This window comes from Protopterus annectens, chromosome 11.part0 (genome assembly GCF_019279795.1).
Source record: "Protopterus annectens isolate FY-2018-M chromosome 11.part0, PAN1.0, whole genome shotgun sequence".
In the NCBI taxonomy this organism is placed as follows: domain Eukaryota; kingdom Metazoa; phylum Chordata; order Ceratodontiformes; family Protopteridae; genus Protopterus; species Protopterus annectens.
Window position 1 is genome coordinate 1,548,156,196 of NC_056745.1, and position 25,591 is coordinate 1,548,181,786.

General features: G+C 46.2%; 1 protein-coding gene across 1 annotated transcript in view; it reads left to right on the forward strand.

Annotated features, from left to right (window-relative positions):
- The window catches only part of GDI2 (GDP dissociation inhibitor 2), a 771,636-nt gene that overhangs the window by 570,205 nt on the left and 175,840 nt on the right, over positions 1–25,591 (forward strand). Inside the window, 1 exon segment of the mRNA XM_044088823.1 lies at positions 1,953–2,097. Coding sequence (XP_043944758.1) covers positions 1,953–2,097 — 145 coding nt within the window.

Sequence of the window (25,591 nt, forward strand, 5' to 3'; positions counted from 1 at the left end):
CTCTTGGCATTTAGAAAGAGGATCCTGCACCCTACCACAAGAAATAGGTCGTCTCAGGCAGATCATGAGGTCTCTTCCATCCCCACTGAGCCACCCTCAAAGTTAACCCCCTGCAGAATTCAGTTTTGATACCTAGGATGATTTCTTGCATCAAGGAGGTACTCCATTCTAACAGAAACAAAGCCCAATAAAAGGAGATCATACCTGGCAAAATTCCCCTCATTGGTGTCATATTGACACTGATCCTACTTGGGCAGACACTAACTCAGTCTTGCATTACCTGTCAGGCTTTTTTGCCCTAGGCTACTCCTTTTCCAGCATGAAAGCAAATGTATTTGTAGTTTCAGCTTGCCTAAATAATGATGAACCTAGCTTCTCGCACCACCACATGAAATTTTTCTGAAAGGGATGATTCACTTGAGACCACCCAGACGGAATCCCATTCTGCCATGGGATCTAAGTTGTGCCTTGGAAAAACTAACTTTGCCTCCCTTTGAACTCGGCCACTGCCTGTCTGGAAGGCTGCCTTCCTCATAGCTGTGACATCTAGGAGAGATTGAGTTGCAAGCACTCATGTGTAAAACTTTCACCATCTTCCACTGGGAGAGGGCCACCCTCAGTTTATGCCTGAGGTGATATCAGAACTTTCTTTAAACTAGGCTAGCCACTTGCCAGTCTTCTATCCAGAACAGGGCAGATGAGGTCCTTCATACTCTGGATGTGCACAAGCAGATCAGGTACTGTCTAGACAATAAAAAGCTCTATTGGAGCAGAGCAAATGCTGGTGGCTTTCACTGAGCAGCCAGGGAAACCAGTCTCCAAACAAGCCATCTCTAAATGGATATCCAACTGCATTAAGTTCTGTTACTCACACCATGGAAAGGATTTACCTGGAAGTATTAAAGCCCACTCCACCAGACATGGGACGACTGAAGTGCTGTACTCAAAGGTGGTCCCACCCAGGCTATCCTAAAGGCAGCCACATGGAACTCTGTGCTCACTTTCACAAAACACTATAACCTAGTCAATGCCTTCAGGGCTACAGTAGGTTTCACTAATGCCATCCTGCAGAATTTTATTTCCTAAGGTCATTTAGATACCACCACCCAGTTTTTAGCTTTGAGACTCCTGCCAGGAATCAGCACTGTGTAACACTGACAATGAAGAACATAGTACAGTTGTCCCACTTGTCATCATTTTAGATGTTTGAGTAGATAAATGTTGCAAATGCATTACCCCCACCCCCATTTGCTGGGTGCAGGGTTAGAGGAGCTATCTGCAGATGGTTCTCTTATCTCCATCATCCCCTCTCTGCTTCTGATTTTCCTCGTTTTCGCTCAGATTCAAACTGGGGAGGTCATGTCCTTTGACATCGGACTTCTTGCTCACTGAAACTGGGGAGGTCATGTCCTCTGGCATCAGACTACTTGTTAACTGCTTAGACTTGAAGATGGTACTGATGCATGCCCTTTTTATACCCTGACATTCAGATGGGCATCTGGCTAGGGATGATTCAGACTGGGAAATTGGGCTGAAGGCGGGCTTTTGCATGACAGGAAGACCCAAGAATTTGTGTTGTACCATTGATCTGCTCTAACATCTGCAGTTATGTTAAGTGGGACACAGCTGTACTGTACTTTAGGTGCTGAATGAGATGCAGTTATGTAAAAAAGCACCAGTTGCTACTCGTACACGCATCTTCTGATTACATGCCTAAGAAGTGAGTATCCTGGAATGTTATTGCAGCCTACATAGTGTAGACTTTCTTAGCCTTATGAATTGACATAAGTTGTCCAGAGTACAAAATTAGCTGTTCAGTTGCACTGATCACTATACTGACAGTTTTTCATCTAGTTAATGAATTCTCCTCTTCAAGTAAATAAGGACTAACAATGGTTAACAGCTGCAAACTTTGTAGCCATTTGAACCTAAGTGTATGTGCTTTGTTTCAGATATCTACATTTGTATGATTTCCTTTGCACATAATGTAGCTGCACAGGGGAAATACATTGCCATTGTCAGTACTACAGTGGAAACCAGTGATCCCGAAAGCGAGATTATACCTGCTTTGGAGCTCCTAGAGCCTATTGAACAAAAGTAAGTTGTTTATTTTCTTATTCATTTTCTTTCTAATGGCTCCATATTTGGACATGGTAAAAATACAGGAAGTTGTACTCTTAAATTCTGATGCCAAATACTTGTGTGTTCTGCTTCTAGTGGTGGGATATAAAATTCCACTGCTCACATTAAATGCACTTTTGGGGGTGGAATGGGGATGGTGATCACTGGTCATGTGGGAGATATTGGTTTGTTTTATGAAAATGGAAATCCATTTGCTTTTCTTCAAGTAGCTTTTCCTCTCTTCTGTAATGACATGACAAGATATCCTTCTATTCATATGCTTGCTGTATCCATAACATGAGGGAGTCTACCTCTGTTCGACTCGTACATCCAGCCATTTTACAAAAGATAGTTGCTACTGCGAAGGTATGTATGATGTCCTGCGTCTCTCAGCGAACGTCTGCCATACAGACATCTGGAATAAAATTGACATCAGCATGCACCTGCCTCAGAACTTTTCTGCCACCTGTGTGACTGCCAGCTCCAGTCTTTGCTCACTTGCAGAAGTGACTTCATGCTGACAATTCTCAGATAAGTACCCCATAGGGGTTTTTCATTTTTCTTTTGCTACTGTGTTTTGGGTTCATGTCTGGTAGGGCAAGTGTGTGTGTGGAAGGCAGATTCCACATAGAGTAGCATGAGTTCTGCCTATTCTGTCTAGGCCAAGACCACGACCACACCACTTGTGAAATTTGTCAGGCCTTTGACCACAAAACCTTCGGTCATCTTGCCGTGTTAGTTATACCTAGAGAACCAGCACTTGAAACGTTTAAAGATATGGACCCAACGTCAGGAACATCGGGAAGAACCGCCTGCTAAAAAGGTAAAAAAATCAGCCTGATCCAACAACTGCGCCCTCTATTCCAGCCGTACCTCTCGAAGCCATTGAAGGCCCCAGAGTCTGTCAGAACCCGCAAATCTTCCACTTATGGGTACCCAGGTGGAAATCTTCAAAGAAGCTGCCAGCACATCCAGAGGGAGTCACAGGCGTCCGACTCTGGCACGGGGGGGCCTAGGCTTATTTCCAAAGACCTGCGTGGGGTTTCCCAAATTATTGTCCACGAAGATGTTCTCTCAAACCTTGTGGAGTGCCACTTGGCATCTGGCCCTGCATCGCATCAGACACTTCCGTGTCGGAGGCCCACAAAAAGAAGCAAAAGACACAGCATATTGCACCTTCTCTGGCGTACATACCTTCTGACCAGGCACCTGACTGGCAGGCTTTTACTCAAAGGCCTACTTAATGCTTTCCTTGCATTACGCCAGGCCTCTGCTCCTGCCCAGGCCCCTTCAGCTTCTACCCCTAAGAGTAAACTAGTTACTGACCTATTCTCTGAAGAATAGGATTCTTCAGAGGATGAATTCCTTACTTGCACTTCACAAATTGGTTCTCCTCTGGAGTATACTTCTCCAGAGGAGGAACCAAATGGTACAGATTCCCCATTGGAAGACATTTCCTTTAGGGAAACTGTTGTGCAGATGAAGGACTTGAAACCAGGTTACTGAGACTCAAGAAGTATTATGATCTTACGAATGGAGTCCCCTACCCATCTGCAGTCCCTCCTGTGAATCCTGGCTTTTTGGATGCCTTCCTGACTGCCTCTAAAATCCCAGATTCACAACCCCGTGTACCTAAGCACCCAGACAGGTTTTACAAAGTCCCTGAAAATGCAGAATTTCTCCAAGACCCCTTCTGCAGACCCTCCCACCATTTTGGTGGCTGCAGATAAAACCTCCATATTTCTTCCACCTCCCTCCTTCCCTCTGACAAGGAGAGCAGATTAATGGAACGCCTAGGCAAAAAAGGTTACACGTCTGCCACTTTAGCAGTGAGAACTATTAGTTACCAGACACACATGGCTAATTACTCAGTGGCCCTTTTTTCTGATGCTACTAAGCAACTGGGTGACCTCCCCGATTCCCCTGCCAAGGCAAACATTTCTAGTGTCTCAAGTAACTAAACACTACATTAAGTGTAGTTATGATGCAGTGTAGAGGCTTTATCTAGAGCTGCAGCTTTGGGTTCTGTCATCAGGAGATGTTCCTGGCTCAGGCTACAGCCTCTCCCTGATGACATTAAGTCAAAACTTATGGATGCCCTATTAGACAAAAGCCTTTGTTTGGTTCACCAGCTGCTGAACTTAAGGCCCTTCAGAAGGGCAAGGAGCTCCAGGAGCTCAGACACATTGTTTCTCCGGTTCCCCGCTTTCAGAGGAACTATCCAGCTAAAACTACATGTGTGAGAAGACCAAAACAAATACCATCTTCTTTCAGCTTTTTCCCCAGTTAGGGGTCACCACAGTGGATCACCTCTCCGCTCATGATTGGCAGTGGAGTTTTTTACGGTGTCGAGTTGCCAGCCCGGCACCCAACCTTCCACAGAAGGCACACACATGCACAAACTCACACCTAAGGTCAATTTAGAGTGTCCAATCCACCTACAGCATGTCTTTTGGATGTGGGAGGAAACCGGAGCACCTGGAGGAAACCCATGCGACCACAGGGAGGACATGCAGACTCCGCACAGAAAGCACCACAGCTGAGGATCAAACTGGAGAACCTCTTGCTGTGAGGTGGCAACGCTAACCACTGCACCACCACCAGGAAACAGAGCCCCCCTGTAGGTCTACTCCCTCTATCCCAGCTCAAAAACAGCCTTTTCAGGCCAAGCCTGGTAGTCTGCGACTACCAGCCTTTAAATCCAGTCACCCTTCTCTCCATCCGTCTCTCCCTGTCCTGCCATGCTTAGAAACCGGTTACCCAGGACTCTTGGGTCCTCTCTGTTATAAAATTTGGATAGTTCATGGTGTGGGAAACCACACACACTTTCAAAGGCATTCCTCAACCCTCTCTGGACCAAATGGCTTCCTTTCCCCCAGTTCTTCAGGACCTTTTCTCTCAAGGCACAATTCAAGAGGTACCTCCTCTACTAAGAGGAAAAGAATTATATTCCAGGATGTTCCTGGTCCCCAGGAAAGAAGGTTCATGGAGACCAATCTTGGATTTGTCCCATCTCAACACCTTACTCTGGGTCCCTTCCTTTTGGATGCTCACACTTCCTACTCTGCTTCCCTTAATCTTCCTCAGGCCTTCTTGGTGTCCTTGGATGTAAAAGATACCTACTTGCACATCCCAATCCAACCACTTTTCAGGAAATGCCTCCATTTTTCAGTGGGTTCTGCACACTTTCAGTTTTGTGCTTTTCCATTTGGTCTCTACAGCCCCAAGAGCGTTCACAAAGTGCCTAGCCCCAGTCATTGCCTTTGCCAGCATGCAGGGGGCACAACTCTTTCCCTGTTTGGACGATATCCTCATCCAGGCACCATCCACTCAGTTGGTCTTGCAACACCTAGACTTCACCATTTCCCTCTTGAGAGGTCTAGGGTTCACCATAAACCTTCAAAAATCCTCCCTGATACATTCACAAGACCTCGTGTTAGGATGCAGGATCTTAACAGAGCAAATGATAGCCTGTTTTCCCCCAGACAAGATTATGTCCCTCACTTCTTATTTCAAGGGGATACTCCCTCTCCAAGCCCTATTGGCCAGGGAGTTCCTCAGGCTCCTGGGGTTCTTGGCCTCCACCATTCCCATGGTTCCCTTTGCAAGGTTACACATGAGGAAATTCCGGTGGAACTTGAGGACAGTCTGGAAGCAATACCTACACCCCCTGGAGGTCATGGTGGCCCTGCTACCATGCCTCTCCAGGGAGCTAAATTGGTGGATAGTCCAGATATTGGCCAACCCAGACCTGCCCCCTAATCAGGACCTATATACAGATGCTTCAGACACAGGTTAGGGAGTGACTTTAGGAGTATGGAGAGGGAGAAACACTTGAATACTGAACCAACAGAGGGAAAACATCAATATCAAGGAGATGAGAGCCTTGATATTGGCCCTCCAAATCTTCAAGGATCGACTCTTGCCAGGAGTGCTGAGGTGGTACACAGACAATATCACTGTCCTGTGGTACAGCAACAAACTGGGGAGACAAGGTCCTACCTCCTGTGCATATTGACTTTGCAGGCATGGGAAATTGCCCTAAAGAGACGAGCAAACCTAGCCGTCTGTCCCTTCTGCAGAAAATGTGAAGGCAGATTCTGTAAGCAGGACCATGACTCAGTCCCATGAATGGATGCTAAACAGGGATGTGTTTCTGGACTCGGTCCATCAATGGGGTATTCTGCAGGTGGATCTCTCTGCCTCCCATGAAAGGACAACTTTCAGCCTTATGCTCCAGGATACCTTCTCCCGAAGCATGGAGGGTGGATGCTGTTTCATTCCCTTTGAAAGGGATGTTCGCTTATGCATTCAACCATTCCCACTCATACAAAAAGTTGTGCTGAAGATTGAGAGGAGAACCACAAATCTTGTTGGTGACCCCCTATTGGCCAAGGGAACATTGGTTCCCCCTATTGCATCATCTAGCCAAGAGCAGTCACAAGTTACCCCACCAGATGGATCTGCTCACACAGAAGGGAATTCATACCCCCCCCCCAACTATCCACCCTGAACCTTACATTGAGGATGATAGGGTATTAATTCCCTTCAGACATCTTTACACAGAGGACGTGCTTCAAGTTTTGCAGGAGGCCAGAAAACCAACTACCAGAAAATCCTATCTATGTGGAAGAGGTTTTCTGTCTGGTGTCTAAAACAAATATCCCACTACTAATGGTAGATCCTCCAGTGGTTTTGTCTTACCTTTGTGAACTGATGAATTGTAGATTCTTATTTTTCCATTAAGACGCACATCTGAAGTAGTTGACTTCATTTGGTCTTCAACCTGTGGGTTATGGATCTGTATCGGATCTGACACGGCCATATATCAAATATCTGATCCGAGCTCCAAGTTCCTCCCCTTACCCATAATGCCCCTGTCTCCTCCCTTCAGATCTTATTTGCCACTGAAATAGCTAGCATCGTGGTCTGAGCTCTGAGCATCTTTTGGGTAAGTGAGTTGCTTTTTTGGGTTTCTTTCTCTATCTTAGAGATTTCTATTCCCTCTATCCTACCTTCCCTACCCATGTTTGGTCGTCGGTTAAAAAAAAAAAAAAAAAAGTTTTCCCTTCTCGTTCTCTCTGTTTTTCTGTGTGTATGTTCTGCTAACCGGTTTAGGAGTATGTTCTATACCTCAAAACCAGGGTTTAGGAAGTGCACAGAATGTGACCATACGCTCTCCCCAGCTGATGGCCACACTGTGTGCGTGGTATGCCTGGGTGCTACTCACCTGCTTACCCCCTGTCCTATCTGTGCCGGGTTTAACCCACTGGCCCTTAGGGACAGGAGGGATAAGCTTATCCTAAAGGGATTACTTCCCTTCTCGGGGACGACAGCCCCTGCACCCCCAGCTTCTACCACGGCTTCAGCTTCTCCTTCCCAGGCCTCTGAGACTCAAAACTCCTGCCAAGAGGTCCAGAGAAGGAGAGAAGCAGCATAAAAAGCGTCAGAGGTCACCTGTGTCCACTCCCATGGATCCACTTGTGGACCTTGTAATATCTCTGGCATGGATGGAACCAGACAATGTGGAGCCCATCCCTAAGCACCCTGATAAGGTCCCTTAGTCCCCCTCTAGATAGGATTTGTTGGAATAAGGGGTTCCCGGTGGATGCTATGGTGGTGGCAGCAGCCACAAAGATAGAGCTCGTGCAGGAGAGCTCTTTGATCATTCCTCTTGACCGGGAGTCGAGGACTGTGGACAGTCTAGGGAGGCAGGTGTACGCTTCAGTGACTTTTTCCATAAGAGCGCTAAACTATATGGCACACGTTATTCAGCTGCAGCGAGACTTTGTCAAGGAAATCGCTGAATTGTCCCTGGAGTCCATGTCGGCGGAGGGCAAGAAGACGTTCTCTGCTCGGATGGCCACTCTCAAGGCAGTAGCTAATACGTCCATGCGTGTCCTCTTCCCATGCTACAGAAGGAGCCGCCAGGGCGTCTGAGGCACCACACCTGGCTCTGGCTTTGCCAGTTTTCGGAAACCTTTAAGGCGTCATTTGCAAATGCCCCATACGATGGGTCTTCCCTGTTTGGGAAGTCAGTTCCAGAGACCTTGGTCCAGAGTGAGAAGGAAGGGAAGACACTGTCTGCTGTCTGGATTTGCTTCTCCGCCCCTCAAAGATCTTTCTCTAGGAATCAGAGGGAAAAAAATTATGTGGTTCCAGAAGTCTTGGGTGTTTTCCCGGGACACTTAAGACTCATCTTCCCCCAGAGCCAGAGGGGGTTATGATAGACCCCGTTCTAGAGGCAGAGAGGGTCTGAGAAACTTCAGGTCTTGAACCATTCTCTGACAGACTTGCGCAGCAGCCCTGAAGTGCTGGCCGACTGCTCATCTTTGGAGATGGTCGGGGTCGCCTAGTGCTACACCCAGCTGCATGGCAGACCGTAACAGCAGATTGTTGGATGTTACAAATTATATCCAGAGGTTATTCCATCCCGTTCATCGAACCCACCTCTACCATCAAGTCACCTCCCAGACGTTCCATCCGGGCGAGGAGAGGAAGCAGCACTAGAGATAGACAAGCTGCTAAGAAAGCAAGTCATCCAACCCATCCCCCTAGACCAATCCGGATCAGGCATTTATTCCAGTTTCTTATATACCAAAGAAAACTGGGTACCTAAGACCCATTCTGGATCTATCCACCTTAAATCAGTCAGTAGCCAAGGCGAAATTCCAGATGATCACTGTTCAGTCCATCCTGCCCTGCCCGCAGGTGAAAAATAGGATGTGCTCTAGCAACCTCCAGGATGCGTACTATCATATCAAGATGGACAGGTGCGCTCTGACATTTCTCCGCTTCCAGCTGGGAGACTATCCTCATTGGTTCAGAGCCCTTCCCTTTGGTCTCACCACAGCCCCCAGGGTGTTCACATAGGTGATGGCAGTAGTAGCGGCTCACTTGAGGCCTCAGGGTATTCAGGTCTTCCCTTACCTGGACGTTTGGCTCTTTGCTGCCCCCACCAAGCATCTGCTTTGCTGAGCCAGGGATTATTTCCTCTTACTAGCGAAAAGACTGGGCCACACCACCAATCTCAAGTCGTCACTGGCCCCTGTTCAGATCCTGGACTTCATTGGGGTTCATTTGGACACTATCCCCATGAAAGTTTTCCTCACACCAGACAGGGTACACAGTCTAAAGTTACACGTCCTGTATATCCTTCAAGCCCAGGTTCCAACAGCAGACACAGTTCTGAGGGCGTTGGGGTCTATGGGGGCCACTATCAACCTATTACCCCTAGCATGACTTTACATGTGGTTTCTTCAGTGGACTCTAGCAAGTCCAGTGGTCTCTCTCAGCTCTACCATTGTCTAATCTGGTCCGTATCTCCCGAGTATGCAGAGACTCGCTTCGGTTGTGGATTCACATCCCTTTCTTCTGTCCTTTCCCAAAACCACAGTCACCACGGAAGCCTCCCATTTGGGGGGGGGGGGGCATTGCTTGGAAAGGACAGTCCAAGGCACGTGGTCCCCATCCGAGACCAGTTTGCATATCAGATTCTTGCAGATGAGGGCAGTTATTGCATTGCAGGCCCTTCATGCCCATCTTCTTCTAGGGATGATTGCGATTCACAGGCAACATGTCAGTATTCTGGTACATCTTTACCCCCTTTGTCACAAAGCCATGAGAGTTTGGGAATGGGCAATCTTCACCGTCCATTTTCTGGTGGCAACGCACATCCTGCGACGATCCAACATTCTAGCAGACAGGCTCAGCAGATCTCTCCAGATGCCTTACAAGTGATCTCTGAATCCTTCAGTAGGGGAGCAGGTCTTTCTAAAGTGGAGTCCTTGCTGTGATCTATTCGCATCTCCTTCCAGCGTGAAATGCAGTGAGTTCTTCGCTCTGAACCCCCCACAGGAGGAAGCCCTAGAGATGCACTGATTCATGCTTGGCCTCCCAGTCTCCTTTATGCCTGTCCCCCGCTGCCCCTCATCTAGAAGTTTCTTCAGAAAACTCATAGGCTGGGGAACACCGGGGATCCTCATCGCCCCATTCTGGCCTTGCCAAGTCTGGTTTTCCTCCCTTTGGTCTCGCCTCGTAGTTCCACCATGGACCTTGGATCCGGTTCCTCACCCAGACCTGGGCAGTCTGAAGCTCTCAACTTGCCTGCTGCAATTCCCCTGATTATTAAGACTCCCGGTTTATCATCTTCTGTTAAAAAAACATTTTGGTGGCAGCTCACAAATCTTCCACCAGAAGGTTATACTGTAGCAAGTGGAAATGGTTCTCCATATGTGCTTCTTATCAGGCATTGGACCCCTTTACTGCTCCTGTGTCTGCAGTATTAGAGTTTTTGACGGGGATTTTTCAGCGAGGTGCCAGTTTGTCCACTGTCAGTCCAACTGGCTGCAATTTCTAATTTTCACATTGGGGGAAGATGTCTTCATTAGCCTCTTCTAAACTTTGCAAGACCTTCCTTAAGGGTGCCTTTTTTAAGGTGACAGTTGCTGGTTGGATTTCCCAATGCATTATTCGAGCATATTCTATCAAGGGAATTTCCCCTGCGGGTCAGGTAAAAGCGCATTCCACCAGGTCTCTAACCACTTTTTGGTCCAGGGTATCGCTTGATGATATTTGTTCTGCAGCTGCTTGGTCCTCTTCTCATACCTTCATCCCACTTTACAAATTGGACATTGTGTCCAGGAACAAGGCATCCTTTGGCACTGCGGTGATTCAAACTATCCTGCCATGAGGGCCACCCAGGTGTTAGTAGCTGGGGACTCTGTCCCACAGGTTGAAGACCAAATGAAGTCAACTACTTCAGATAAAGAAGTTATGTACTCACCATAGCATTTCATCTGAGTAGTTGTACTTCATTTGTCTTCAGCCATCCCCCCTTCTTCCCCCGACCTTGTCACTATTGTCCTGGCCATGTATATGGAAGATGAATATTCCAGGAGTGTCCCTTGTTATGTTTGGCTCAGGAATTTTTGGGCTGTCAGTAGTGATAAGGTCTTGTTGGGTCGGGTGTATGTTTTATGTTGAGCAGCAAACTCGATCTGAAGGGAGGAAGGAGACTGGCATTGTGGGTAAGGGGTGGAGCTTGGAGCTCAGATCAGATGCTGGATATGCGGCTGTGTCGGATCCGATATGGATCTGTAACCCACAGGTTGAAGACAAGTGAAGTACAACTACTCAGATGGAACGTTATGATGAGTGCATAACTTTTTTTTATCTGCCATCTCAGCATGTCTTCCTCTCAAACCCGCTCTAGCTTCTAGACTAGAAGTGAAGCTTTTTCTGAAGGGGGTACCACACCTTAGACCTCAAAAGAATCCCATTCCACCCCCTTGGGATCTAAATTTTGTTCTAGAAAATGTAACCTTGCCACCATTTGAGCCAGCCAAGGACTGATGTTCATCGTGCATACAGCTGCAGTCATTACAGATGGGGTTATCCTGCCGTCAGGCGGGTCCTCGGTCGGCCGAATTCCAAAGTCTAGGTCTGGCGTCGGTTGTCGTCGCTTCTTCCCTGACGTCAGTGCGGTAGGGGTATAAAAGAGGCAGCCGACGCCATCTTCTCCAGTCTTTCTTGCCATGCGGTGCCTGAAGCAGAAGCAGTTCGCAAGTGCCGGTCGGCCAGCTCCTGAGATTTACAAAAATATTTCAGCCAAAGTCTTCTTGAAAGCTAAGTACCCCGTTGGGGAAACTTTTCTTGCCTCAGACCGATGTCAGACAAAGTTAATAATTGCATTTCATGTGGGAAGCAAATACTGCATAAGGATTTCCACTCTTTCTGTATACCTTGCTTAGGGCCAGACCACGACGTCTCTGCCTGCCATTTTTGTGCTAGATTCAACAAGCACACTATTAAGTGCCGGGCGGAGTTCCGCCCTTCACTATTTTGGTAAAAAATTTAATTATATTATGTCGTCGGATACTCCGACTCCAGTTTTGAGTAAAAGACGCAAAGATAATGACCAACATACGAGGTCCGCACCGACTACTGACACCACGCTAAGGCCGACTACCGGTTCTCCGGTTCTCAGCGAGGCGCCTACGCAACCCCTGAGTACCGATGACACAACTTTACCGGTGTTTTCAGTACCCGAGGTCGCAGGCTCCTCGGTTCCCATTCCTACTACAGATACCGACGCCACTCTTGGTGGGGAAACTTAGAGTTTAGACAGGCCTGCCATTTCTCAAGGTGTCTTCAGGCCTTCCTCCTTCTCTATTAAAGCTTTCACTAAATCTAAAGCAGCCATGAAAACCAAAAAACAGGGACCTCAGACCCCCTCTCAAGGCCCCATGCCTAAAAAACAGATGCTCAAAATGGCTGAGGATTTGATTACTCTTATCAGGGGTTCTCAACCCCCCTCTGACAAAAGGCCCAGATTAGAGGAAGACTACCCTTCCTCAGATCAAGCCTCTATTACCTCTGAACATTCTGAGGACCAGGATTATGCCTATTCTCCTTTCGAAGACTCTGATGCAGAGGAGTCTATTCCCTCTGCCCCCCCCCCCCCCCGAGGACTACTCTTTTGGGGAAATCCTACATACATTGAGGGAACACTTTCACTGGGAAGGCCAAGATTACTCAGATTCCAAGAAAAGGCTCAGGGATTTTCTTTTGCTCCCCCAGCATAGGCCCCTGGCTATCCCTCCTGTTTTAGATATATTGGATGATGTGTACACAGAAGCCAGCCTTAATCCAGATTCTTTGCCTCCAGCTCCTGTTAAACCAGACAGGTATTACTGGGTTCCTGATTCACACCAGTTGCTATACAAAAGCCATACTGCTGACCCAGAAACGGTCCCAAGGGAATTAAGGCCTCTACTGCTAAAAACCCATTACCTTCAGAGAGAGATTCCAGAGCTTTAGAAAGGTGGGGGGAAAAGGTGTACACCTCTGCCACTTTAACCATGAGGGCATTAAACTGTCAGTTCCATATGTTAAAGTATCAACAGTTTTTGTTATCTCAGTTGAAAAGCAAAATGACACAACCAGAACAACCAGATTTAAGAGTTGCAGGATTTGTTGAATGGTGCAGAGCAAGTGGGTAAACATACCTTGCAGTGTGGTTTTGATGCTTTAGAGGCCTCATGTAGAGCTGCTGTTACGGGGTCTGTTATACGTAGACATGCTTGGCTCAAAGAGCAAGCCTTACCAGATCATGTCAAAGCTAAATTATTGGATGCACCTCTTCAAAAAGATGTATTGTTTGGTGTTAAAGCTGAGGAGGTACTAAAGAAAATGGAGGAAAAAGCGAAATCAATGCAAACAGTGAAAGATTTCCTGCAGGTACAACCTCCACGTTTTAGCAGAAACTGGCCTTCAAAAAATTGGTCCTTTCCAGCCACAGACAGACCTCAAAGGAGCAGATACAGACGCCCAAGGGGTAGAGGTCAACCTCAAGGATCTTTCAGAGCCAGACAGTGGCAAGCACCAACCTCAAGAGGTGGAGAAGATAGATCACAGTCATTTAGAAAACAGACACAATGACTTCCCCCTTTACCTGCCAAGCAAAGCTTTAATGGCAGCACCTTTGGGCGGAAAACTGGCATTCTCAAAACATTGGCATATTGTTACAAAAGACAAATGGATTCTGGACATTATAGACAGAGAGGGTACATGTTCCACTTTCACACCCTTCCAAAAATGAGAGGCATGCCAAACCTGCCACAAAATCAAAGGGCAGAGGCACAAAAACAAATTTCAGCTCTCATGGACATGAAAGTGATTCAAGAGGTATCTGCAAAAGAACAAGGTCAAGGATTTTATTCCAGACTATTCCTGGTACCAAGGAAAGACAAAGATTGGAGACCTATCTTAGACCTATCCATCCTAAACGCATATTTACAGGAACCAAAATTCAAGATGCTCACATTACAGCAGCTTCTTCCCATGCTGGGCAAGGAGTCTTGGCTGGTAAAATTGGACCTCAAGGAGGCATACCTGCATGTCCCTGTCAGACAAGATTGCAGAAGATACCTCAGATTTCTTGCAGGTTCAACCCATTATCAATTCTCTGCATTGCCCTTTGGCTTATCTACTGCATCCAGAGTGTTTACGAAATGCCTGGCATCAGTAATCGCCTTCTGCAGACTACAAGGAATACAAATCTACCCACATCTGGACGACTGCCTGATCCAAGCGGACAGCAAGGACATACTTCTGAAACACCTGGCGTTTGTAATAAAACTGTTGAACTTTCTGGGATACACAGTCAACAAAAAGAAATCAAAACTAATACCCTCTCAACAAATAATTTTCCTGGGTGCCAGCTTGAATACAACCACCCAGATGGCCTACCTCACGCCAGACAAGGGCAACTGTCTCAATACTTCAGCAAAATGGCAACCTTCACCAGGCTGAATGCAAGGAAAGTCCTGCAGGCTCTGGGATTCATGGCATCTTGCATCCTACTAATCCCATGTACAAAGCTGCATATGAGGAAACTTCAATGGTACCTAAAAAAACTTATGGTCTCAAACACAGCCACAGCTTGGAAACAATTATACCACTCATTCCATGCCTTCAAAAGGAATTTCTGTGGTGGGCTCAAGCATGCCAAAGAAACATATGTCTCCCTTTCTGTGTACCTCAAGCAACTCAAATCATCACAACGGACGCCTCAGACTACGCCTGGGGAGCACACATGACAGATCAGTGCATTCAGGGAAAATGGTCCCAAAAAGAGAAGCACCTACACATCAACCAAAAGGAAATGCTAGCCGTGCAAAATGCTATTATGGCCTTCAAAGACCTACTGCATCCAGGCCAGCTATTGATAAGGACAGACAACACCACAGTGATGTGGTACATAAATAAACAGGGGGGAACTCGTTCATACACCCTGTGCAGGCAAGCCATGACCCTATGGAACACAGCACTGGAATTGCAAATTCAACTACAGGCACAATTCTTGCCAGGGAAGGAAAACACACTAGCAGACAGCCTAAGCAGAGATATGACAGATCCACACGAATGGAAGTTGCATCCTCAAGCTTTCACAAAGATAACTCAGGCATGGGGACAGCCAGACATAGATCTCTTTGCTACCCACAGAAATTACCAGTTGAAAAAATTTTGTTCAAGGACCTATCATCCACAGGCCTGGAAAGTGGACGCACTTTCTTTCAGTTGGACAATGTTGACAGTCTGTGCCTTTCCGCCTCTTCCTCTGCTGCCCAAAGTTCTTTTAAAAGCCAGAGCAGAGAGGCCAAAAATGATTCTCATTGCTCCAGACTGGCCAAGACAACACTGGTACCCACTCCTGAAGAGCCTGACACATTCCCCACCATGGATCCTACCTCTAGTCCCTCTTCTGTTGTCCCAGCACAACTACAAGACTCTTCACAGCCAGCTCAAAACCCTAAATCTAGCTGCATGGAGAATTCCTTGATTTCCCAACAGACCCTCCTCTCCACGGAGGTGCAGGATGTCATCTTGGAGGCCAGAAGACCTTCTACTAGAAAAGCCTATTCCGCCAAATGGAAACTATTCTGTGCCTGGAATCAAGAAAAGGGCCAGAATCCTTGGGTAATAAATTTGCCTCAAATTTTACAGTACCTAGCCGAGATGTTAAACAGTGGACTTTCCTTCTCCATCAAAATCCACGCTTCAGCCATTTCTGTGCAATACAACACAGATCCTCCTTTATTCTCTCATCCTCTCAAGACAGTTCCTCAGAGGGGCAAAGAATATAAAACCCCCAAGGAAACCACCAGTCCCTGCTTGGGACCTCAACTTCATATTGGAAAAGCTGACCCTTCCTCCCTTCGAGCCAGCTGCTTCAACAGAACTACAATACTTGTCATGGAAAACAGCCTTCCTTCTGGCTATCACCTCAGCACGCAGGGTTTCGGAGCTACAGGCCCTCATGGCTGTGCAACCTTTCATCATTTTCTATCAGGACAGAGTTTCCTTATGATCCAACCCTACCTTTATGTCAAAGGTAGTATCCAGTGTAGCTTTGAATCAGACTATCCACTTGCCTACCTTTTTATCCTAATCCACAAAACAAAGGGGAAAGACTACTACATTCCTTGGACATTCACAGACAACTTTGTTATTACTTGGACAGGACAAAGCCATTCAGGAAATCCGAGCAACTCTGTGTCCTATGCTACAGGTGCTCAAGGAAAGACCATCTCCAAACAGACAATCTCAAAATGGATAGCCCACTGCATACGCTTTTGTTACTCATTTCATGGAAAAACTATGCCTACAAGCATCAGATCCCACTCCACCAGGGCCACAGCTACCTCTGCAGCTTTCCTCAGGGGGGTTCCTACCAAGGACATTTTGGAAGCAGCCACTTGGAGTGCAGTGCACACTTTCTCCAAACACTATCACCTTCCACTATACTCTAAATCTAGAGCGAGATTTGCCACAGCAGTCTTGCAGGGCATCCTTGCTCCTCCTAGCTCCACTTAGTGCCTGACACCCCTACTTAGCTTTGGGATTCTTCCCATCTGTAATGACTGCAGCTGTATGCATGATGAACATAGTACAGTTTTGTACCTACCATAAATGTAGATGTTCGAGTGCTCATACAGCTGCAGTCCAGGTTACCCCCCCTCCATCCCCTCTTAGGACAGGCCTTATGACAAACACCTTCTCATACAACCTATTTGGGGTATTTTTATGGTGTATTTGCTGCCAACTACTGTTTTTTGATTATTCTATATTGCATGATTACATAAATTTATGTTTTGCCTTCCTTCTGGGGGCACCTGACATCTGGGGCAAGAAAAACTGAAGAAGATGTCATCGGCTGCCTCTTTTATACCCCTGCCACACTGACGTCAGGGAAGAAGCGACGACAACCGACGCCGGACCTAGACTTTGGATTTCGGCCGACCGAGGACCCGCCTGACGGCAGGATAACCCCATCTGTAATGACTGCAGCTGTATGAGCACTCAAACATCTACATTTATGGTAGGTACAAAACTGTACTTGCTCTCCAACACTGTACTTGGAAGACTCAACTCTTGATGGCTGTTACTTCAGCCAGAAGGGTTTCCAAACTGCAAGCTCTCATGGCCTCTCACCCCTTCACAGTTTTCCACAAGAACAGGGTTTGCCTACGTACTTAACCCATCCTTCATGCCCACAGTTGTTAATGAACGTTCCCTGAATCAGGCCATCAACCTTCTTAACTTCTTCCTATTGCCTCAAACCCCTGCTGAAAGGATCTTCCACTCCTTGGATGTACATAGACAACTCAGATTCTATTTGGCTAAGACCAAATCCATCCATGCGTCAGACCGACTCTTGTTTCCTACCATCCAAGAGCTCGGGATATCCTGTTTCCAAGCAAACCATCTCCTCGTGGATCTCTATCTCCTTTTACTTCACAGCCCATGGCAATAGGCTTCCCTTCCCAGTAAAGGCACATTCTACTAGGGCAGTGTCCTGTGGTGCCTTCTTTGAGTTTGGATATAGCTACTATTTTAGAAGCGGCTACATGATCATCTGACCAAACCTTCACCAATGTCTCTCGTCCTCCACCCAGTTCTTAATACCATGAGCTTTTGTACTCTTCCTCATGGATATAGCAGCATATGAACAGAAGGACATAGTATAGTTGTGCAAAATCTTACCATAACTTTAGATGTCCTCTTCTATATGCTTCTGTATAGTTTACCACCACCCTGCCTTCCCCATGTCACTTGCCTGACTCCTGAGTACCCACTCCATAGTTGCTGGTTCTGGCAGCATTCAGCTCTGAGGAAGTGCATGCTGATGTCCGTTTTTATTCCAGACGTCTTTGTGTCCGTTCACTGAGAGATGTTGGATGTCACATGTACCTTCACAGTAGCAACTATCTTCTGGAAAATGGCCAGACGTACGAGTTGACCAGAGGCAGACTCCTTCGTGTTATGGATGCAGCAGCATATAGAAGAGAAGGACATCTAAAGTTTAAGATTTTACACAACTATACTTTGTGGACGCCCTCTCATTCAGTTGGAAAACATTGACAGTGTATGCCTTTCCTCCACTACCCTTTCTAGCAAAGGTGCTGCTGAAAGCCAGATTAGAGAGGCCGCAAATGATACTCATTGCTCCAGACTGGCCACGCCAACATTGGTATCCAATACTAAGGAACATGGCTCAAGGCCCACCATGGATTTTGCCTCCAATTCCTCACCTGCTCACTCAGCAAAACAATCAGATTCTACACAGCCAGCTCAAGACTTTAAATCTGGCTGCATGGCAAATTACATAAGCAACCATTCAACACTTCTCCCTAAAGCTGTTATGGATGTCATTCTGGAGGCCAGGAGGCCCAGCACCAGGAAAACCTATTCAGACAAATGGAAAAGATTTTGCGCCTGGAACCAGGCTAAAGGCCAAAATCCCCTTGTTCCAAATATTGCTCAGATTTTACAATATTTGACTGAGATGTTGCACAAAGCACTTTCTTTTTCATCTATTAAGATCCACGCCTCAGCAATTTCAGCTCACTACAACACGGATCCTCCTATATTTTCACATCCACTGCTCAGACAATACCTCAGAGGAGCTAAGAACATAAGACTGCCCCGGAGAGCACCAACACCAACTTGGGATCTCAACTTTGTCCTGGAAAAGCTTACTCTGCCACCTTTTGAACCAGCTTTTACAGCTGATTTACAGTTTCTATTATGGAAAACTGCCCTGCTGCTAGCAATAACTTCAGCACGAAGAGTCTCAGAACTACAGGCCCTAATGGCAGTGGAGCCTTTCATAATTTTTCACCAAGACAGAGTCGCACTACGAACTAACCCCTTCCTTTATGCCAAAGGTGGTATCCAGTGTAGCTCTAAACCAAACCATTCATTTTCCCACCTTTTACCCAAACCCCCAGAACAAAGGAGAAAGGCTCCTGCATTCCTTGGACATTCACAGGCAGTTACGTTACTTCTTGGATAAAACTAAGGCTTTCAGAAAATCTGATCAGCTCTTTGTAGCCTATGCTGCAGGCTCACAAGGAAAAGCTGTCTCAAAACAGACCATTTCAAAATGGATAGGACATTGTATCCGTTTCTGCTACACACATCATGGGAAACCTGTTCCTGCTAACATTAGGCCCCATTCCACCAGGGCTACAGCTACATCAGCAGCCTTTCTCAGAGAGGTACCAACCAAGGATATTTTGGAGGCTACTACTTGGAGTTCAGTGCACACCTTCACCAAGCACTATCATCTACCTCTGTACTCTAAAACCAGAGCTGGCTTTGCCACTGCAGTTCTGCAGGGCCTACTGGCTTCTCCAAACCTTGTTTAGTTCCACCACCCATCCTTAGCTTTGGGATTCAACCCAAGTGTGATGACTGCAGCAGTGCAGCACAATGAACATAGTACAGTTTTGTACCTACTGTAAATGTAGATGTTAGTGTTCCACTGCTGCAGTCCAGGTTACCCTCCCTCCGTCCCCTCTGACCTAGCTGAACTTGTCTATACCTTTTCTATCTTGAACAACCTTTGTGATGTATTTGCTTGTAATGAAAGGTATTCCTTTTATTTCCTTTACATGTTTAATTAGCAATATGTATTGCCTACCTACTTGGGGGCACCTGACATCTGGGACAAGAAAAACTGAAGAAAATTGTGTTGGATGCCTCTTAAATACCCCTGGCGCACTGACGTCAGGAAAGAAGCGACAGCAACCAACGCTGGACCAAGACTTTGGAACTCTGGCTGACTGTGGGGACTGCCTGACGGCAGGATAACCCAAGTGTGATGACTGCAGCAGTGGAACACTCTAACATCTACATTTATGGTAGGTACAAAACTGTACTTTTTGGAATATTTTATAATTTGTGCGGTTCCCCTTAAGTCGAAGAATTTTAATCATTATGAGAAAATAATAGGAGACATTAGGATTAGGCCAAGGATGCTAGAATACACGCTCTAGTAAGCCTATTCATTAATTTTACCACTTTCAGCACTAATTATGGAATATTAATGGATAATGATGTTCAAAGGGGATAATATTGAAACGTTAGTGAAAGTGGTGTCCTGAAGAAATAGAAGAAAAAACAGAAAATGAAAGATCTTAATACCCTGTCATTTCAAACTGAGTCACTAGAAGGCGGTCAGCAGACAAGAGGGAACCAGGAAATAAGTGCAACCTCCCTGTTGTAGTACCCCAAAGAGAAACATTTGAGTGAAGATAACTGAGGCAAGCACTGTTTATACTTCATCAGTGGTGCGGTTCCAATTCTGTATTCATAGTTCATCACTGCTGCAGTTAGTGAGAGACACTTCACTGGTGTGATGAAGATGAGCTTTGTTGTCAATGTTCTTAGTGTTTATATAATTGTAGTCATGAACAGGAGTCTGCTGCTGACTGAGTCCGGCATCCAACCTGATGCAGAGCATCCCATTATCCCTTATGCTGCGTTGATGCCATCTTCCCTCAGACATTCATATTCTGGCATAAACTCGCACCATCTCTAGTTCTTTGTTTTCATGGGAGTATATGCTGTACATTTCAAGTTTCTCATCTGAAAACCTGCTACTCATAGTCATTGCATTGTGCTAGGAGGATCACTGAGCTCAAAGCCCTGGTGTGCAGAGAGCCCTTTTTTACATGTCCTTAGAGATAGTGACTCAATGAATTAATCCCTCTTTCAAAGCCATAGGTCACAACAGAGATTCTCTGACCCACGCTGTGCAGTCGTATTTTTTAGATAAACCCTGAAAAATAGAGTGTTACATGCCTTAAAAGTACATTATCCTTAGGATTTTACCTCGGCATAATCAAAAGAATCAGAATTTTAACTGTTCCTTGCCCTTTCCCTTGCACTGATGGATGAGATGTTACCAGTCTCAAAACAAACTATGCAACTGTGGCAAACTTAGCTTTTAGCAATGCTGGTAACATACCTGTGACCCAGATAATCCACATTCAGCTAATGGCAGGGATGGGCTTGTCCTGCCACTCCCGAACTGATCACTGCCAGAAGGCTGGGCTGGAGTTAACTAAGTGGGGGCTGGTGTAAGTGAGATGTGGGTGTGGCCACACAAGCCAGTTATTGTAGCCCTTGTTGCTGTGCTGAGGAGTACAGTCAAGCTGATTTGAGGAGCATAGATTTTACGGTGTGGTGATGCACCTATTCTTTACAAAGGAGAAATGTTGTATCCTTATGATTCTTGTTCCTGTGATATTGGCAAGAGTATCAAACTCCATATGTTTGGACTATAGTCCCTCTGGCCAGCTCTAACCTTAGGGAGATTTGCAAGAGAATTCCATGCTCTCCTAGGGTGTAAAAAGCCTAAAGTTTGTTAGAAAGATCCTTGGAAGTCAGGGAACACAGAGGTATAAAAAGGCCTTTTAGTACAAATACAACAAATGCTTACTCGTGAAAGTAAGGACTCCCTGTACCAAGGGCGCAGCATAACACATCAGGTTTCCTTGAGTGGGGGTCAGCACAGAAGACATTTTAGAATCTTCCACCAGGTAGTCAAATTATACTTTCTCCAAACACTACAGGCTGGACTTTTTCAGGGCTAGGAGGGACCAGTTCCTCCCTCTTCAGTTGGTGTGTCTGTTTTCTCACGTGCCATCTCCATGGGTCCACAGATGTTAGGCCTCAGGATGAACCTCAGGGTACTGCCTCGTCTACTGAAACCACTCCAGAGTATCCCACTGAAGAGGTCCCTCAGAAGAGGACATGCAGGAGGACGCATCTTGACTCCCTGGAAGAGTTTGTCGCATCTGATACAGACTTCAGTGAAGAAAAAGGGTCCCCACGGTCACCTCCTGAAGATGTCTCCTTTGGAGACATCCTAGAAATCTTGAAACAGAGGTGGTTGGCAGTCCTCCACCCCTTCGGCTGAGGAGTCTGTCTTCTTGAAGGCCTTTGTATCTAACCCATCAACTTCTTGGTTGACTCCTCCTTTCAACAAGCTTATGAAGTTAATCTCGCTTGAGGCTTGGGAGACCCCTGACACACCATAGACCCTACTCCTAGGAGGCCAAATAAGTGTATTACTGCCCCAAAATAAATGTTTAACAAATGGTGTAGGGGTTGATCCCATGGTCGTGGTGCCAGCCACTAAGAAGGAACTCTCTGAACCAAGTTCCTCTGCCCAGCTTCCTAATGAAAACTCTAGAGCAGTGGGATAGGTATGGGAAGCGCGTCTTTTCATCTGTGACCTTAGCCTTGCCATCTCTGAATTATCTGACCCACTTCAGTAGACTGCAGAGAGACCTGATTAAAGAATTATCAGACTCCCTCTAAGGAGCTGTAGCTAATGCAGAGGCAGATAAAATCAGTGTTCAGCTTGCCACTTTGAATCCAGTCTGTCAACTCATCCATGAGACTCCTTTCTTATGCAGCAGATGGAATGAGTAGTGGGTCTCTCTCTTAGGAGGCAAGCCTGGATGCACTTTTGGGATTTTGCAGAGCCCTTCAAGTCTTTCTTCATTAATGCCTCTTTTGACGGCACTTCTCTTTTTGGGCTGAAAGTGAAGGAAACTCACCAGGTGTGAACAAGTGGGCAAGACCTGGTCTGCCGTTTTTTTCCACTCCTACTAGACCATTTCCTAAGGGTCAATAAAGGTAGTGGGAAAATGTGGTTCAGAAAATCTCAAAGATCTTACCAGGGCACACAAGGTGAAGGTTCCCCCAGAGGCAGAGGGGGGGGACCAGTAACTGAAGACGCCTCCCTCGTGGCAGGGTAGGCACACAAAACCAGGGCTCCAGAGGATATTTCTTTGGGAGACCCCTATTACTTGCCTATGAATGCAGCTGTGTGTAGATGGTCTCTGCACCAAGAAATCTGGCTAAAGATAAATGCCAAATGGGTGCAGGGCATAATATCCAGAGGATGCATCATTCCCTTCTCCTTTTCTATCCCCATAAACAAAGCAGTTCCGGATGTTCTACACAGTCAAAAGGAACAAGCAACAATAGAAATCCAAAAGTTGCTAAGAATGATCCAAGAAATCCCCACAGACCAGAGGAGATCTCAAACCTACTCCAGATTCTTTTTAGTTCTGAAGAGGACAGGGGAACATTGGCCCATTTTGGATCTCAGCAATTGAAACAAATCGGTAAAAGACCAAGTGCCGGATGGTGGCACTGCAGTCGATACTTCATTCCTGGAAAAAGACCATTGGATGTGCTCTATAGACCTTCAGGACGCATACTACCATATTCGAAGACAAGATGGTCCGGGAGATTTTTGCACTTCCGGCTAGGAGTCAGTCCCTTCCAGTTTCGAGCTGTGCCCTTTGGTCTCACTACAGCCCCCAGTGTGTTCAAATGTATGGCAGTAGTAGTGGCTCACATGAGACGCAAAGGACTCCGTGTGTTTCCATACATGGACGACTGGCTCAAAACTGCCCTGACCAGACATTTACTCCATTCAAGGAATAGGGTCCTTCAACTCTGCTCCTCTCTAGGTATTACTGCGAGTTACAAAAAGTCTGTGCTAGACCCATCTCAAAATTTATTGTTCATAGGAGCAGAAATAAACACTACCACTCAAATAGGAAGACTTCCACAGAACAGAGTAGACCACCTCCTTTTTGTCAGAATACTAATAAAGAAGTCAAAAGCCACCACAAAACTAGTTCTCCAGGTCCTAGGGGAAATGGCTGCATTGACCATACTAATTCCTCTAGCTCATCTTCATATGAGGGTTCTCCAGTGGTTGCTTTTTGCTCAGTGGTCAATCTTGGAACTTCCAATGTCCTACAAGATTATGATAACCAATGACTGCAGAAAAGCTCTCCAATGGTGGATTCATTCAACTTTAGTGCTGCCTATTCATTCCTCCTCAACCTCTGCCCACAGTGACCATGGGTGCTTCCCAGATTGTTTGGGGGGACATTTTCTCAGGAAAGACTGTTCAAGGCATCTGGTAAGAACATGAGACTCCTTTGCATATAATTGTCCTAGAGATGAGGGTGGTGCTTTTAGCATTGCAAGCATTCCAGGACACACTTCCTCTGGGAACGATAGCAATCCAGTCGAACAATCTGTCCGTAGTGTGGTTTATAAACAAACTGGGGGGAGCCAGATCAGTACCCACTTTATGAAGCTCTCAGGGTCTGGCATTGGGTGATGGCCTCCAACTGTTTTCTGATAGGAAGGCATATCTTGGGGAAGCTTTCTGATAGCAATGCCATTGTGGACAAGCTGAGCAGAGCCATTCTGTAGCCGCACGAGTGGTCCCTCAGTCAAAGTTACGGGAGTGATGTGGAAATGGGGCCAGCCTTGCTGCAACCTCTTTACATCACCCAGTAGTGTCAAATGCAGCAACTACTTCGCCCTGATCCCTCCTACGGGGGAGTCACCAAGGGATGCACTTGTTCACAATTGGCCCCTGGGACAACTTTACTCTCCTCCCCCAATTCCACTAATCCCAAACATTCTGCATAAACAGAGTCTGTTGGAGACTACTGTTATCCTAATTGCTCCATACTGGCCTCATCAAATCTGATTCCCTTTGCCTTCAGCCTCATCTTCAAGATGAACCCTGGATTCTGGACCCAGTTCCGGACCTTCTGACACATCCATCAGGAATGGTTCATCCCAACCTAGGCACCCTAAAATTGACAGCTTGGCCACTCCAATTCCCCTAATTGCCAGGTTTCCATCCCTCTCCTCCCCAGTCAAGCATATTATATTATCTCATGAAACATCTACTCGAAAACTTTACAAAAACAAATGGATGAAATTTGTTTGGGCATAATAGATATAGGTCCTTTTACAGCACCAGTTCACTCTATTTTACAGTTTCTATCAGGTATCTTCAGTGCTGGAGCAGCGGCAACTACAGAGTAAGTTCAACTAGCTGCAATTCCTAATTTCCATGTAGGAGGAAATGATCGTCCTGTCATGTCTCTCAGACTTTGCAAAGCATTTTTGAGGGGGCACTGTTAAGGCCACCGTACAAGTCTCCAACGTCCCCTTGGGATCTCAATTTCATCTGATCTCATTTATTTTTCCCTCTTTTGAACCTTCAGCTACATGTGACTTAATATATCTTTCCTGGAAAACACACTCTGCTGGCTGTTAATGCAGCCAGAAGAGTACGAGTTGCAGGCCTTGTCCACAAAGCCTCCATAGCTAGTCTTCCACAAAACAAGAGTGTCGTTACGCACTAACCCATCCTTTCTACCCAAGGTTATGACGTTGAGTACTCTTAACCAATCTATAGACCTTCCAGTTTTCTTTCCCAGCTTCCAAAATAAAGAATATTCCTCGCATCTCCTAGATATTCATAGATTATTTCCATAGAACTTCGGAAATGAGAAAATCAGATCAGCTCTGTCTGTTATTCTGATGCAAGAAAATGTCAACCAGTTTCAAAAGTCACTTTATCTAGATGGCTAATATTACGTATGTCCTACTTTTATAATTCAAGCAATAGAGTTCTCCCAAAGGTGGTTAAAGCTCATTCCACTAGATCTGTGGCCACGTCTGCAGCTTTTCAGGCTAGATTACCACTGGATAATATCTGTGCTGTGGCTGCTTGGGCAAAACATCATACCTTTATTACTCATGACAATGTGGATTTGGC